Source organism: Antennarius striatus, chromosome 11 (genome assembly GCF_040054535.1).
Source record: "Antennarius striatus isolate MH-2024 chromosome 11, ASM4005453v1, whole genome shotgun sequence".
Taxonomy (NCBI): Eukaryota; Metazoa; Chordata; class Actinopteri; order Lophiiformes; family Antennariidae; genus Antennarius; species Antennarius striatus.
In genome coordinates this window covers 18858865-18875947 of record NC_090786.1, presented here as the reverse complement: position 1 = coordinate 18875947, position 17083 = coordinate 18858865, and the positions used below count along the sequence as shown (strand labels likewise).

At 40.2% G+C, this 17083-nt stretch overlaps 1 protein-coding gene across 3 annotated transcripts; it reads right to left on the bottom strand.

Moving 5' to 3' along the window:
* Window positions 1-11: 11 nt before the first annotated feature.
* On the bottom strand, window positions 12-15646 carry mlh1 (mutL homolog 1, colon cancer, nonpolyposis type 2 (E. coli)). Of its 3 annotated transcripts, XM_068328215.1 has the most exons (20): window positions 15539-15646; window positions 15291-15418; window positions 11985-12075; window positions 10336-10434; window positions 10155-10228; window positions 6358-6430; window positions 6192-6283; window positions 6064-6106; window positions 5779-5867; window positions 5566-5678; window positions 5384-5477; window positions 5155-5308; window positions 4770-5080; window positions 3768-3907; window positions 1475-1583; window positions 1338-1401; window positions 901-1065; window positions 734-826; window positions 541-651; window positions 12-463 (listed from the first exon to the last, which is right to left on the bottom strand). In XM_068328215.1, exons 2-20 carry the CDS (start codon window positions 15395-15397, stop codon window positions 311-313), a joined length of 2175 nt encoding a protein of 724 aa, XP_068184316.1. In that variant the 5' UTR covers window positions 15398-15418; window positions 15539-15646; the 3' UTR covers window positions 12-310. The 3 variants fall into 3 exon arrangements, with proteins under 3 accessions (XP_068184316.1, XP_068184315.1, XP_068184317.1); XM_068328214.1 differs by lacking the exon at window positions 15539-15646 and having other exon boundaries at window positions 15291-15484; XM_068328216.1 differs by lacking the exons at window positions 15291-15418; window positions 15539-15646 and adding an exon at window positions 15124-15232.
* Window positions 15647-17083: the final 1437 nt, after the last annotated feature.

Genomic DNA, 17083 nt, shown 5'->3' with positions numbered 1-17083 from the left:
GTAGAGGCTCACTCAAAGTCAAACAACTCATCTGGTGGAAGTCTACTTTCAGGTTTCAGTCACTCTCCTGCTTTAAACAGGTTTTTTACAGATTTCTGGGACATCTGGTAGATCATTAGCTCCGTGGTCATGTGTTGAAAACCACATGTTCATGATTCAAGATGGACATATTTTTATACAGAAGGTATGATTTCAACTAAAAAGACAAATAGCTGAAGCTTTCTTTGGACAAAGTCATTACAGCAAAATAAGGTCACATCCTGTATGAAGGAGTGGTATGTGGTCAACCATCAGTCCAGTGAGACCAGATTCAGCACCTCTCAAACACTTTATAGAGATCGGGCAGGTTGGCGATCTGCAGCACTGTGCCGTCCTCGCTGAAGTTCTTCGGAGGACTGAAGAGGGTTCGGAAAGCTTTGAAGATGACATGCTCCAGTTTCCAACGCCACGAGTTCACCTCCTCCTGAAGGGAGCATCACACAGCATTCAGTTACGAGGTAATATTGGCATAAACCAAAGGACGTTCCTGTTCTGCCATACCTGCTCCTCTCCTGCACCCTCCTCCAGGATGTACTGCTTCCTGATGGAGTAGAACATACTGCACTCCCTGGTGAAGTCTCTGAAACACTCCCGTTCATCGTCCCAGTTCACCTGCATGTCACCAGCAGGAAGGGGTATGGAGAAGTAAATCATGGTTCTAGGATCAGTTTCTCACCACAGAGAAGACCTTCACCTCAGTGGCCAAGCGCAGGATGAACAAGGGGAGACCCTCCATGACAGGGGTGTACTTGTCAAGCAGCAATGGCAGTCCTGTTAGATTTCCATCCTACAAAGTTTTTATTGCATGAGATATAAATACTGCAACTGATTATAGACCTGCACCACCCTGACTTGTCTGACCTGGTCAATCTCCATGGAGAAATAGTCATCCAGCATCTCAGCTTTCTTCTTCAAGAAGTCAACGATGTACTGAGCCAGACCTTCTTTAGGACCATCCTCCTCCGTCCAGCCGCTTGCCTCAGAGTCCAGAGCCAACATGGCCAGGTCATAAAGAGGAGCCGGTGTCTGAAACCACAATATATTCTTCCATTAGAGGCAGATCATTCAAATAGTGCAGAACTAATTCAGTTCAACTCATTGAGCTGTCTGAAGTTAACTTCAGTCAGGGAAAACAACAGTAAATCCATTAGTATGTCAGTTATAGAGTTAGCTGGATTATCACTTCCTCTACAATTCACAGAAAGATGCTGCACAGGGCAAATTAAAAAAATATAATTTTCATGCACACATATTCTAAAAAAATTTTCTCCACAATCTATCAGCATAATTTCACTCACAGAGAGCCGGAGTACGCCAAAGTTTCCAAAGTCGTAGATCAGTATTTGGTAGAAAAGCTCCCGGCTGTGACAGAAAGACAATTGAGAGCGAGCAGCAGCAGAAATGCCTGGATGAAGAGTGTTTCCTCTCCTCGGACCTGAGGTTGGTGGTGTTGAGCAAGTACAGTTTGGTGTGGTGCTGGATCAGAGTCCACTGGGGGTTGACGCAGCCCACAAACGAATGGTTCTGCAGCATTTCTTGAAGACCTACGGGGGAAAAACAAAAGTGTGAATTTACAGAGTTGTGTTACTTAATTGATGGTTGTACACAAACTACAAATTACTGATTTATCATTATCATAACTGTCACGTTCAATCACGGTAGCAGTATGTTGGTGAAGTGACTGTCAGATATGAGGGTCAGGAGCTCAAAACCGTCCTCCACACACACACAGACGTGTCAGTCTTCTGTTTTATCCAGCCGTGATGTCCTGCTGAGAAAGCAGTCGTTTTCATACCCAGCAGCCATCTGTGGATGTGGTCACCTCAAAATGAGGTGCCGTCAGATGGATGGGTAGTGCGATTGTCCAGAAGAAGCAGGAAGTGACCAAGCCATTAACCAACAAACGCATGGTGCTTAATGGTTTAGTGTTTAAAGGACTCATCAGAGATAAACTAACTACATTTCATTGCATCTTCAGCAAAGCGCTTGGATCTACCGTGTCCAGAGAGTTTGTCAGCATGCTTGGAGTTTTTGATCATACAGTTCAGCTGCTGTGTCGTCTGCATGAAAATGAACTAACTTATCTTTTCTGCTGTACACTACATCAGTAATATTTACCTCACATTGTTTGAATTCCAACTAGTTCTCAACTTACAAACATTTAACTGACGAACATTCAGAGATACGAACATATCCAACTATTGTCTTAAAGTTCCACTTAACATCACAACCCCAACACAACGTAGCATGCTATGTTAACGCAGCTCCAACACTCATCTCCCCTTCTTGATTTTGTTTGCTGTTGTCTGTGTGAGCATCTCAGAGCATCAGGCTTCGTACCTTGGATACTTTACTGTTTATCATGGATGATGAAGCAAAGGCTAGTGGAGATAGTGGCAGTGGTGACCATCTCTGATGACAACTCTGGCCAACAATAACTGCTCCCTCCTCTTCCTTCACTCTAGAGGTAAGCTACATGCTACAGTACCATGCAGTAGATCAACATCAAGAGCTAACTGTTGTTGTTGTTGGATCTGCTTAAAAAAATCTGGTGGACAGTTTCCTGAAGTGTTTTCTTTCTTCTCCTCAAACATTAAATTATATGGAGCAAAAGTTTAATGTGAACTAATGTGAATTCAAAAAAATCAAGAGTGACGCTTAACAGTAGATATTGGAACTATGTTTGTAACATGGTATCATGCGGTTTTAACGGTTTTCTGATTTTAAGAGTCCAGTATTTGTGTTGTACGGACGTTGAGTCAAAAGAAATGACGTAAACTTGATTATTATTATACTGATGTGTAAGTTAACACAAAACAACCTGTACCTGTATTTTTATTTCATTATGTGTTGTTTAAAAAAAGTCCTGTTTTTGTTTCTGGTCAGTCTTAGGGATAGTACTTTTGTATTTAGAGTAGTAATGACATTTAAATGACCTCAAACGGCCAAATTAGATAGAAATTTAATAAATAACGACTTACGAACAATTAAACTTACGAACAATCTCTCAGAACCAATTGTGTTTGTATGTTGACAACTACCTGATGTACTTCCTGAGGAGGCTGGCCTCCTTCAACATCTGTCCTAAGCTCCTTCTCATGTTTTATCAGTCCGTATTCTCCAGTGTGCTGTCATACGCCATTGTGTGTTGGGGTAGTGGGGCCAGGAAAAGAGATATGGACCGTCTTAACAGACTCATCCGCAGAGCGGGCTCAGTGGTCGGGCTGAGCCTGGACTCTGTGGAGACAGTTCTAGGGAGCAGGACCATGTCTAAATTCAGGGCCATCATGAACAACACCAGCCACCCCCTGCACACCACCTTCTCCCAGCAGAGGAGCAGACTTCAGCGGCAGACTGCTGTCACACAGCGCCTCCACAGAGAGGCTGAGGTCCTCCTTCGTGCCCTGTGCCATCAGGGGGTACAATGACTCTCTCAGGAGGGGTGGGGGGAAGGTGGCGAGGTCAGCACGCGGTTAAATGGATTTAATTTTATACTGTTTATATTTTAATTTTATACTGTTTATACTTTAGTTATAGTTTAGTATATGTCCTGTTAATGCTACATGTGTCTGTTAGTGTAGTGTATGTCTTGTGATATGTCCTGTTTTGTTTTTTCCTGGTGTTTGGCTGAGCAGTGGATAGCATCTATCTATCTATCTATCTATCTACCTACCTACCTGTACTATTAATCTGGTAATGGATGTCATCAGCCATCCTGGTTTGTTAACCTGTGTGTGTGTTCCCGATGATTTCGGCTCTGAGCTCTTTGATGCTGTTCAGTTTAATGATCCGTCTCTTCGGCGTGGCTGCGGCCGTCAGGTCCTCCTCTCCCTCTTCCTCATGCTGCCGTTCTTTTCTGGATCGTTTCCTGGGTCACAAATGAACACAATAAACTCGTGACACCGTCACACCTCAAACTTCACTACACACTCTCCACAAAATAAGTCACACTGGCCTGCAAGCGGAAGCACTGGGACAATAACAGACTGTGAAAAAGTTTCAGCACATTATCAAACACTTAATATCCAGGAGATATTTTATGTCTTGTTTTAATAAGGGAGCAAGTAGTTGACAGACTAGTTCCAACTTCAGCCACATGGAGGCAGTAGAGACACCCTTGCTGACCATAACCTTCTATACAACTAGTTAGTAAATATTCCTCTGAAGGCGTGTTTTTAGGCGTGAATGTGACTCCAACGTTCATCCCTGTCTTTAGCAGTTTTTGGCTTCCATCCTTTAATGAGAGACGTATCTGGATGTCTGATTTTTCTTCTGCTGGCTTCTGCTTTGACATTTAAATAAAACACAAAACTGGACTAATGAGAGCAGTGAGATGAATCCAGAGGAAATTTGTTCACTTTTTTTGAATGTCTGTCAAAACAAAGAAAATACTGACTTACGAACAGTTCCCTTTTTAAGTGATTAATCTATTTAAACCTGTTAATACAAGTTTTTCTCCTTTACTATTGTAACATACACATCAAAGAAAGGCTGGAATAAATTACTTTCCATTTGGCATATAGGAGGTTAATAGTTGCCTTCTTCCTGCTATCTTACGTAGCACATATGCTGCTGGAAGACTCACTTCAGAATCACTATGTAGCTCTGATCTGTCATGCAGGAACTGTATCCAGATTTATCCTAACGCTAACGAACCCACCCAGTGCAGCGCTCTCAACTTATTACTTATTATCATTATGAACTTATTATTGTTTATTAATGGAGTTCACCTTTGAAGCCCATCAGCATCATCTTTTGGTACTGCTGCTTCCTGCTCAACCAGAGCCTCCAACATTTCTGCGTCATCCATCTCTAAGCTGTCGGGCTGGGAGGGTCCGGCTGCCACCTCCCCACCGCTGGGACCAGCTGGTTCAGGATCAGGAGGTGGTTTCTTTTTCGGCTGAAGGAAGGCATCCAGCTTCTGTGCACGACAGTCGGTCCTCACCATCTGATGTGCATAGACCCGTTCACTGGATTCTGCTGCAGCACTGGAGGACTTCACCCCGGGTACAACCGAGACTGAAAGCCCTGGCAGGAGAGTCTGCACAAGCACAGCAGCTGAATTAGCCATGACAGCAACATATTTACAGAGCGAGTGATGAGGTGATATCCTACCTGAGTGAAGTATGTGCGCGACGAGTTGGAGCCGAGGAGTTTGCTTTCAATGTGCTTCTGAATGCTCTCAATTACGCTGTCCTCGTGTAAGAAATGCACTTCATGCTTGGTGGGGTGGACGTTCACATCAACGTTCTGGGGTGCAATCTCCAAGCTGTGGCGTTTAGAATGCATTATCAACATCAAAGGAGTATATACGTAGAGAAAAAACAAACACAAGGCTCCTTACCTGAGGTACAGGAAAGGGTGTGTGTTCTTGGGAAGGTATGCAGCATAAACCATCTCGATTGCTTTCTTTAAAGCACTAGACTCCACCAGACGGTCTGACACAAAACACATTAAAGTCTCCTCTTGGAGACGTGTTCTCTTCATTACCAAGATGCATCAGCAGGAGCTTTCATGGATACATACGGTTGATGAAGAGGATCAGGATGCATTTCTTGACTGAATAGTTTGCATTTGAGATGTAGCCTTTTATTTTGTAAGCGAGCTTCTGATCCTCGCAGCCGACTTCAATCAGCTCTCTGAGAACGTTCCACAGAGCTGCTCATGAGTTCAGGTGATTACACAACACACGACTCCAGACACTAGAAAAGCATTGTTACATTTTGGACTAATTCATACCTGCTAACCGCATTGCCAAAGACTGCCCGGATATTATCCACTGTGGAAGCATTAGATAAAGTCCTCACATCTGCTACAGTCTCTCCTTGCTAGACAGAAACAGACCACAGGTAAAATTCTTTATTTGCTTAATTTCTTGCTGGTCCACTCACAGACAAACACACACAAGAGAAGAAAACACAGACACGTTCTCAGAGAGTGATTCCTTTGTATTCATCATGAGCTTCTTCTTTTTTTCCAAGAACAAGCTTTGTTTTGGAGTGAAAGAAGAAAATCCCATCTCACCTGTTTGACAGCGAAGCTCTTTCCTGAATTGTGTATGGCGTACCTTCAAAATAAACATCATGTGAGCATGGAAGTTATCTAAACACAATGATGATGGTCGCAAAATCAACAATCACAAGACAACAGACCTGCTGGCCACTTCTACAATTCTGGAGTATTCATCGCTGGGGCTCTTTAGAGCTTTCCTCCTGGTGGACACGTTGTAGAAGAGATCCTCCACCTGAGGAAAGGGAAACCAAACTACTTCAGGCTTCTGTAAATTTTCATTCTGTGAAAGATTATCCGTGAACTCACCAGGATCTGCGTCCCCTGGTTGCCAGCACATGGTTTAGGGGGGCCTTTCAGTTTGCCATCGCTGTAGCTGGCTCTGCATGAAGACAGAAGGGATAAGAAACGTGAGGTCTGTGGAGGTCTGCTGACTCACAATGTTCACAGTGGTCATCGTCTGGATAGAGCAGATGTGTTTAAAGGGGACTGGGTGTTAAGGCCCAGAGGTGTCCCAATGAGACGAGAAGGACACCAGATGGATAGACGGTATAGTTACCTGAAGGTTTTCACTGATATTTGTCCTTTTCATTTTTCTGTTTGTTAGTGAAATATCTCAGAACTATCCGAGTAGATTTCCATGTACTGCTTGAGTCTTCTGAATGTTGACTGAGTGGTGTTTTAATGCTGAGGTGGATCAGGTCAAAAAGAAGATCTAGTTTTTCTTCATAATCTCTCTTACAGGATTTTTCTACATGTCAGTTTTTCAGAAGCATAAGAATTTGAACAGAACTAAGACCTACACATTTACAGTCCATGTATATAGTTGGTCAACCTGATGTCATGTTTTCTCTTCAGTCCCCCATCTTTATCTTGTCTTCCTACTTGATGATTTAACTTAGTCCCTTACTTCAATACTACTTTTAATGATAAATGTATAAATTGACACATTTGAAATAAATACATAAATAAAATAGATCAAAATCTTAGTTATTTTATAACCCATGTTCTTGAAGACAAAATGATTGTAATCATCTCATCTTCAACTGCTTATCTGCCTCGTGGGTCACAGGTCTGCAGAAGCCTATCTCAGCTGACTAGAAGCGAAAGGCAGGGTACAACCCAGATAACATTCCAGGTCACCGTGTGTTAATATGAAATACACACACAAACACACACACACAGATAATTTGCAGTAGTCAGTTCACCTCAGCTTCATGTGTTGGAGATGGGAGGAAACCGGAGAACTCGGACAGAACGCACACAGACGGGGGAAGATTGTACAAACTCTACACAGAAAGAACACACTGCACCATGTCGGCAGTTATCTGTTGTATAATTGTAAAGTCTGATTAGATATGCTTTGACTTGGGATATAAAGTACACCTACTGGACATATACTTATATATGTATAGTAAGGGCCAAAAGTTTGGACACACCTTCTTATTCAATGTGTTTTCTCAATTTCATGTGTGAAGGCATATGTGGAGTTATGTACTTAACAAAAAAAGGTGAAGGAACTGAAAAACATGTTTTATATTATACTTTCTTCCAAATAGCCACCCTTTGCCCTGGTTAACGCTTTGCTCTCTCTTCACATTCTCTCGATGAGCGACAGAATGTCAAGAGTGTGCAAAGCGGTAATGTTTTATAGATTACATTTACAAATTGTTGGTACCCCTCTATTAATGACAGAAAAATCCACAATGGTTATTGAAAACACTTGAAACTTACCAAAGTAACAATAAATAAAAATTTATTGAAAAATTAAACATTTAAAATCAGTCATCACTTTTTAATTGTCGTTCAACATAATTTTAAAAAAAAAACCAACTACTGAAACATGTCTGGACAAAAATGATGGTACCTCTGTGAAAGACTAAAAAACATTGACCAGAGGGACATGAATAACTAAGGTGTGTCCTGTAATTGGCATCACAGATGTGTTGAATCTCATAAGTAGTCAGTCTGCCTATTTAAAGGATGACAAATAGTCACCATGCTATTTGGTGACATGCTGTGTCACCGAACATGGACATGGACTGAACATGGACAGCAAAAAGCAAAGGAGAGAGTTGTCTCAGGAGCTTAGAAAGAAAATTATAGGCCAGCATCTTAAAGGTAAAGGTTATAAGACAATCTCTAAGCACCTTTAGGTCCCTGTGACAACAGTGGCATTGAATAAGGTGTGTACAAACTTTTGGCCCGTATTCAAAAGTTTAAGATCAACGGGACTGTAGCCAACCTTCTTGGATGTGGCCGCAAGAGGAAAATTGACAATAAATTGAACAGATGGATAGTTCGAAAGGTATCCAAAGAGCCAAGTGATTTTGGTCACCATTTTGGGTTTTTTCTTTCATTAACAAAGGGGTACCAACAATTTTGTCCATGTGTGTATAAAATATGTTTTCAGTTATTTCACTTTATTTTGTTAAGTACATAACTCCACATGTGTTCATTCATAGTTTTGATGCCTTGTGTCAGAAATTATAATGTGAAAAGTCTTGAAAAGAAGAAAACACATTGAGAAGATGTGTCCAAACTTTTTGGCCAGTACTGTACATTAAGTGTATATACATCCCGACAGCATCCAGGGAAGGGTACTGAGGGGCTCTGCGGACCAGCTAGCAGAGGATATTACTATACTTCCATTTTTAACCTCACTGGCTATCTGTACAATCCCCAGCTGCCTGAAATCTGTCACCATTGTACCTGTCCCCAAGGAATCGATCAGCAGCTTGAACAACTACAGACCCGATGCTCTAACACACACACACATACACACACACACACACACACGTTAAGTAAGTAGGTTTTGCGCTTACTAGGTTTTAAACTAATTTTTGCACTAAGTAACTAACCCACTAGGATTTGAACAAATTAGGTTCTAAACTCACTAGGTTTTGAACGAACTAAGTTTTGAATTATTAACAGTGTATTTGTCATTACATCCCACTTCAAAGCGGTGGTGTATTGTAGCACTGTTTATGTTTACACTATATGTTTGCACTTTCTGCTTTACACCAATCCTGCTTTATGTGCTTTAAGTTGCCCCTTGGGGACAAATAAAGTTTTTTGAGTTAGAATAACTTCTACAGTGATGAAGTGCTTAGAGAGGCTAGTTCTGAGGTACATAAAATCTCTATGTGTCTCAGAACCAGAGTCTATGCAAGGATGTTGTATGTGGACTTCAGCTCTGCTTTTAATGCACTCATTCTGAGCAGACTGTTGTCCAAACTGCGCAGTCTGGGTATTAACGAGCACAACCGTTCATGGATCGAAGTTTTCTCACAAACCACCGACAGTCAAGAGTGGCACTGGGACCCCCCAGGGCTGTGTGCTCAGTCTAATGCTGTACACCCATGACTGGGCCCCAAATAACAGCGGCAACACCTTCGTAAATTTGCAGATGCCATTACTGTGGTGGGGCTGATTTAAAAACAGCGAGTCAGCCTACAGGGGAGGAGGTCCTGAACCTCACCACCTGGTGCTCCCTCAACAACCTTGCACTCAACCCCTCGAAAACCAAGGAGAAGACGCTGGACTTCAGAAGGAAGAGGGAGGATCCCCGCCTCTTCTAATATGAGGGGATGTGGTGGAATGGGTCACTGACTTTTAAGTTCCTGGGAACATACATCCCACAGGACCTCACAAGGGGCACATGGGTTCACAATGCCCTTGTGAAAAAGGCGCAGCAGCGCCTATACTGTCTAAGGTTGTTAAGAAAAATAAAGGTGTCGCAGGAGTTGCTGCTGTCCTTTTATAAGTGTTCTGTGGATAGCATCCTCACCTACAACACAGTACAGAAAGTAAACGTTGATACACTGTTGGAATGTTTTTCCTTATCGTGTACTGCTGCTATCGAGCCCTCTGTTGCAGTTACTACACTGTCAGCACATTCTGAATATACTTTTATAAATACCTTGTTTCTTGTACCTATGTTGTTTTTTATACTTGTTCTTTTTTATACCTGAGTTGTTGCACAAAGAGTTGTCTTTAAAATTTCGCTGTACACTTGATAACAATAAAGGCATTCAGTTCTATCCTATTCTATTAGAGAAAAGAAAACACACATGAAAGAGCAGTGATTTAAAATGATGAAATACCTGAAGGCACACTTTGCATCTGCTGTTTTAGTTGTTATGGTCACATGTGCAACATGGCTTATGCTAGCAAGGGCCTGCAAACAAGAACACAGAAAACCGTGATGAAGAAGAATTTGTGTGTCAACTATTAATAAGCAGGAAGCTGAAACGGTTCCAGGGATCAGTTCACAGTTCCGTTCACCTCTCCTCTGAACCCATAGGTTGCGATAGCGGAAAGGTCCTCAAAGGTCTGGAGTTTGCTGGTGGTGAACCTTTCACAGACGATCTCCATGTCCTCTTTCTGTCCATGAAGAAAACAGTTTGGACAGAGAAAATGAAAAAGTGTCAGTTCAGACGTGTTCTTCAGATTCCAGCCTTTAGAGGTGTCTCAAAAAAACAAGGAGAGCCTCAGCATCCATCAGTGCATGAAGGTTCACTCTAATCTGCACACACACACACGTACTGGTTTGTGACAAATGTATGAATCAAAAGCACATTGAAATGTCATTAAAAAGTCCAACACAGTTCAAGCTGCGTAAAAAATAATTTGCCTACATTTGCATCAGTTTTCGTGAAGGTATTTGAATGACATACACACACACAGACTCCTACAATGTATAATATTCCTATCATTAGATATCCTTTGCAGTGAATGATATAAAGACTATAACAGGAAAATTTTCATGTACAGTACATAAAATGTTTGCCTCAGAGGGCTCACTTCCTCTTGCCAGCAGGTGGCGCTGTTATGGCAAATGCATATTAACAGGTCTTCAATCTGGGACTCTTATGCAAAGAGCAACTTTTGGCCAGAACAAACCATGAACAACTTCTAACTGGTATAATCAATGAGACAACTTAATGCTTATCTGACTTTCTGCCATGGAACAAACAGGTTCTTCGGTAGAGCTTTTCATAAAACATTGTGTGTGAAATGTTGTACTGTACTCCTCAGTGAAATGCATGGTGTGTGCTGCTTCTACTACAGACTAATTTCGATCTGTGTAACACTTTTCATTCTCCTGTCTGTGGGGAAAAACACACACACTTAATGAAACAGATGGAACCATTCCTAGAGTTGGAAGGAAAGTATTAAACCTCCATTGAACAAAATATGAATAAAGCTGGCATGGCTGTTTGAAAATACCCAAATCACATATAAGCATTATAAATAGGTCAATATAACAAGAGTTTACCAAATACATAAAACAAAGTATACTTTACTGACTACCGCAGTCTCTACTTGATTCGACTCCTTCAAGAACAGAAATCGCTAGTAATGTATGGTGATCCTTTAGCAGCTCTGATCTCCTGCAAACATGATACATATCCAGCATCAGGAATCGTAGCCTATTCCTCATGGGCAAAGGCCTCATGTTCTGTAATATTCTTGCGATTATGTGACACCAGCACATTCCATTGGATTCTTGTCAGGTCGCTCTACAATTATCCAGGACTTTTTCTGAAACCACGTCTTGGTGGATTCTGAGATCAATCTGGAATCACTGTCCTTTAGGAATATCTAATGATGTCCAACTTTCAGTTTCCTCAAAGATGATGTATTTCCTGATACTTTATGCATCAATCCTCAGTATTACCTTCATTCTTCCTTATGTGAACACATTGGGACTACTGATGCAGTCTGTGAATGTTTTCACGGGTTCAACATCAGGTTCATGTGGAGACTATAGGAGCCAGTAAAATAAAAATACAAAATATGTTTCAGAATTATTAAATTATTAGTTTGATTTGCTTAATAGAAAATAAAACAGTTAAAAATAAATCTATCTACAGAATTCATTCAAAATGTGAAAAGGACACTTTGACAGAACATTGACTCCCAGCACCCACCCTGATGCCGGTCCCGTTGTCCTGAATCTGGAGCAGCTTAAGTCCGCCATCTTTCACGGTCACCTGGATGTTTGTGGACTTGGCATCTAAACTGTGACATTAAAATACAAGTTAGAACTACTGTATAATACAGCATCACATCACGTCTGTGACGGAACTAGTCATCATGGGGCTGTTAGGGTGTCAGCTAGTGACGTGCGATCAGGGGATGGCAGGTGAGGCTCGGCCTCACCTGCCATCATGAAAGAAAAAAAATGAAAAATGGAATAAAATAAATTAAATGGTTATATTTATCCAGTGATGCATATTATAAAGTTATTTTCTATTTAACATCACCAATTGTAGATTATTTTTACTCAAAATTGCTGAATTTTCACATTTACTGCTGAAATACTGAGCAGAGACCTGCGATGAGGCACCAGCCAGCCGAGCCTCACCATGGATTGCGCAATGGCTCAACTAGCAACTAGGTAATGCTATCTCGCTATATGTCGCTACTAAAATGTTCAAACACATTTGCTCTATGAAGTAAATATCCATAATTTAGATAATGTACAGAGTTCATTTTACCTCAAGAAAGTAGTGCATCCCTGGAATGCGCTGCAACAAAAATTTGTGCATCCCAGCATGACATTTACGCATCCCAAAAGTAATACCAGAATATACGGTAAAAACTGTACGCAAGGATTGAGTTTAGCCAATAGTACAATATAAAAACTAAAGAAACTGTTAATTTTAATGATATTATTAATAATGTCATCACCGTTTATTAAGTAAAAAGACAAAAGAATGACGTTTTTTTTTTCAAAATGTTAAGCCTGGTAGTTATACTTTAAAAAAAAAAAACACTTTCAGAAATATTGTATCAGAGTAAATTATTTGAGGCTAGAGAACTAACCTTTTCCAGTTGATGCGTGTGCAAGGATGCTTAATAAGGGATATGCCTAATTTTTTTCTATTAACTCTTTCTCTGCGAATTCAGCCAAACTATCCAAAAGTTGGCTTACTGTATCATACGAGTCATAATGCATGTTTTGTTGTTTAAGGAGATCCACATCAGGTACACGTCAGGTTATGTCATGCATAAATTCAATGATGGTTTTAAGCTTGTTGAAGGGTATATCTTCAGCAGCCCTCCATTTCGCAACTTTTAAAAGAACTAAGATTGCTTTATCCTTCTTGGGTTTTCAATGCATCTCTTTCGGTCTTCTTTCAGTGAGAGAATATCCATGGCCAACATGTATGAGTTCAGTTCAGCATGGCAAGTAAAGGTGGATCTCATGAAATTTTAATTTTTTTGCAGATTTGTGCATACCGTTGACTGAATTGTGTTGTGTGCATACATTGCAATACATGTATTTTACTCCATAGCTATCAATGTGCCTCACTCATTGCATCCGTTGGTGTACAAGTGCTCGGATTTTGCTGGTTTTTGCTTATCTTCTTCTGCCTTTTCATTCTTACTATCCACAGAAATATCTGTCTCTATGTCTTTATAAGTTTTTGATTGATTTTTATCCGAAAAAGCACTGATTGTCATCTGGTATTTTTCTGCAGCATGGTGATATTATAAGAATAATTCTTCATTCTATCACTTCTGCGTGCAGAATGAGCAGACATCTTGTTGCCGTTACTCTCAATGCAAGTCGATTTTAACAGGGCTGAATCCCGCAGGTGAGTCTTTCACAAGTCATAACGGCGATTTCCGGGTTCAAAATTTAAGTGGACAAACGGATAAATTGTGAATATTTTTTGTTGAATGGAAGTGCATTTTTTCCCAATATTATATCGCGAAAAATCAATTTTTGTAATTGTAAGCATTTAAAGCTTGCGTCCTTGGGACACACACTGTCTGATGATCCCCGTCAAAAGTTGTGCGTCAAAGACACAAGGACGCACGCAAACGAGAACACTGAATGTATATAATGTACAGTGTTTTTTTGTGAACAACTGCATGTTTGTAACGTCTTTCTTGGGTTGAGCAGTCCTGAAACCGCTGGGAAGAGGCACTACGTGAGGCATGCAGTTCTCCTGCCTCAAGCAAGGGTGAGCTGCTGATCCCAGGGATTCGGCCGAGGAAGAGGAATCCCCGGCCGCAGAAGAAGTGAAAACAAACTACAGCCAATTCATTTGTTTTCCGTTCGCCTTGCCTTACTACAAAGACAGAGGATTACACATCTCAACTCAAATTTTTTTTGCTGCTTTTGTTCAGAAGGAGCTGCGCATGGAATTCATTTATAAGTAAACGTAACATATAAACAAACATGTAACAACATAACTTTTTTAAATCAAATGTGCGTATTTGTGTGTTACAGTTTGTACGTGTAAATAATTCTGCTCTGAGACTTTAAAAATAGCCTACTCTTCTTTTCCAAACGGCTTTTCCTTTCAGGGGTCGCCACAGAGATTCAGTTGCCTCTATCTTACCCCGTCTTCTGCATCCTCTTCTCTCACACCAATTACCTTCATGTCCTCTTTCACTACATCCATAAACCTCCTCTTTGGTCTTCCTCTAGACCTCCTGCCTGGCAGTTCAAAACTCAGTATCCTTCTACCAATATATTCACTATCTCTCCTCTGGACATGTCCAAACCATCTCAGTCTGGCCTCTCTGACTTTATCTCCAAAACTTCTAACATGTGCTTGTCCCTCTGATGTACTCATTCCTGATCTTATCCATCCTGGTCAATCCCAAAGAGAACTTCAGCACCTTAATCTCTGCTACCTCTCTGTTTCCTGTCTTTTTCTCAGTGACACTGTCTCTAGACCAAACAACATTGCTGGTCTCACCACAGTTTTGAACACTTTTCCTTTCATTTTAGCTGAAACTCTTCTATCACACATCACACCTGATACTTTTCTCCACCCGTTACATTCTATCTGTACACGCTTCTTCACCTCTTTTCCACAACTCTCCATTGCTCTTGACGGTTGACCGTAAGTACTTAAAAATCCTCCACCTTCTTGATCTCTTCTCCCTGTAACCTCACTCTTCCTCTTGGCTCCCTCTCATTCACACACATGTACTGTCTTACTGCGGCTAACTAAAAATAACCCACTCACCGTTGATAATTATATTGTGAATAAGCTACACTATAGGCTCATTTGTTTGTAAATCTAGTTATGATGAAATCAGTACCTCACCAGCCATGAACCTCGCCGCACGTCACTGGTGTCAGCTGCTTTGCAAAAATGTCAACAATGACTAGTGTCGCCGCATCGTACCAGCCCCACTGCTCGTTTCTACGGTGCTATTCAAAGAATTAGCATTAGCTGACGTTAGCTCTGGTGCTGCCGCTCACTAACCAGTTTTCTATCAGCTCTTTGACGGCGTTGGCAGGTCGCTGGATAACCTCTCCGGCAGCAATGCGGTTGACAACGGTCTCGTCCAGCCTCCGGATGACTCCTGCCATTTTTACGGCGTTCCTAACTCACTGTTAAAGTATTGAAACAACACTACTATTAGTATATCATTTATTTGAGATGAAACTGCGTCCCATATGAGCTAGAACGCATGGATAAAGACTTGCGATAATTTAAGAGGTCCCACTCACCCTCAAAGTGAAAGCAGTCACAACAATTGGCAGTTGTTTTCCGATAATAGCTGTTGGAGCATTACTGTGATTAATTTAGTTGATTTAAAAACAATAAAGAGAAACTTTCACTAACTTTATCGGTTTACTTCTTGTTGAAATGTTCTTAAAATGTTGTCTGGTACAAAATATTCTGTTCTTTAAGTGAGTCATTTTATTTGTATACAATCTTTGGAAGACTGCGCGGGAGAGAATGGTGGGGGCGGAGCTTGCAGCCTTGGATATCATTGGCTGAGAGTCTTCTTCGCTCTCGAATACAGTACTTTGCAACATCGTCTCTTTTTTTTTGTTTTGAAAATATCTTTATTGAGACCATAAAGTCATACAAACATTCCACACCTGAAATATACCTGAGTGACTATGTAATTTCCCTGCGGGGATTAATAAAGTGTACTTCTTCTTCTTCGTGAAACAGTCTTTCATGCTTTCAGTGAGTGTGGTAGACTTGCATTCTAACGAATGTTTTTAATTTGTTCAGTGAAAATTTTAGTATCAGGAAATTCATCTACGGTGCTGGGTACAATAGATCGAATCAAAGAAAGTGGCAGCTTTTAAATTTTATTTCTGGGGAGGCAAAACTTGCAATTTATGTGACCAGGAAGAGGAGGATTGAAAACAATACTGTTCAAGAAGCAGCTACTGTTTTTTGCTGTAATATCAGATGTCGCTTAAAACTAGAATTTGGTTTCTATAAATTGACAAAAGACCTGAATAACTTTAGGAACATCTGGTGTTACAAAAATGTCCTATGCACTTTAGTTGATGACCACCCCACTTTTGCAAACTTCCTGTGATAATGTACTAATTTTTATATTGTATTTCCCTTTGTTTCTTGGTGTTTAATGTTTTTGAGTGTTTAGTGTTTTTGAAGTTTCATCTAATGAAAAATTGTAAAATGTTCTAAATGTTCTGAATGTTCTAAATGTTAAATGTGATTGAAGTTTTTTTTTGCAAAAAATCTTCTGAAGCACTTTAGTGCTTCATCTAATGTAAAATTGCAAAATGTTTGAATGTGATTAAAGTGTTTTCGCAAAAATCAAATATCTTCAAAAGCACGATCAAACGGACCATGAAAACAAAATAAATAATATGATGAAAAGCCAAGAAGACAATGGAAAAGTTAGCATTTTTGTTATTTTTTTTAGTGTTAATTAGTGCTAGGATGTTGATGTAGACACTGAAACCCCATAAAGATTATTTCATTAATTTAAATTTGAGGATCGTATTTACTATACAGGATTAATTTGATTACAATAAATTCAACATCTTTTATGCGTACAATCTACATAATGACATTTTTGCATTAAACTGTGATGTCATCATCAATTTTACAAATGCATACTTCTTGAGATGACCTCATAAATTAATTCAATATGTATACATTACACATTAAATATTCTGGTTTACTGGTACAAAAGCTATATTTTGTGATATCTATAAATTTTGAGAAAAAATAAATTGTTATATGTAATGTGTAAAATTTTGATGTTAACTTTTATTTTATTT

Bases quoted from the DNA above. Each gene is read 5' to 3' on its own strand.
- mlh1 (XM_068328215.1), bottom strand. From the start codon at position 15,397: ATGGCAGGAGTCATCCGGAGGCTGGACGAGACCGTTGTCAACCGCATT. The intron at 6,284-6,357 runs GTGAGTTCACGG...CCCTTTCCTCAG, and splicing joins ACCAGGGGACGCAGATCCTG to GTGGAGGATCTCTTCTACAA. The intron at 5,868-6,063 runs GTGAGATGGGAT...GTTTCTGTCTAG, and splicing joins AGAGCTTCGCTGTCAAACAG to CAAGGAGAGACTGTAGCAGA.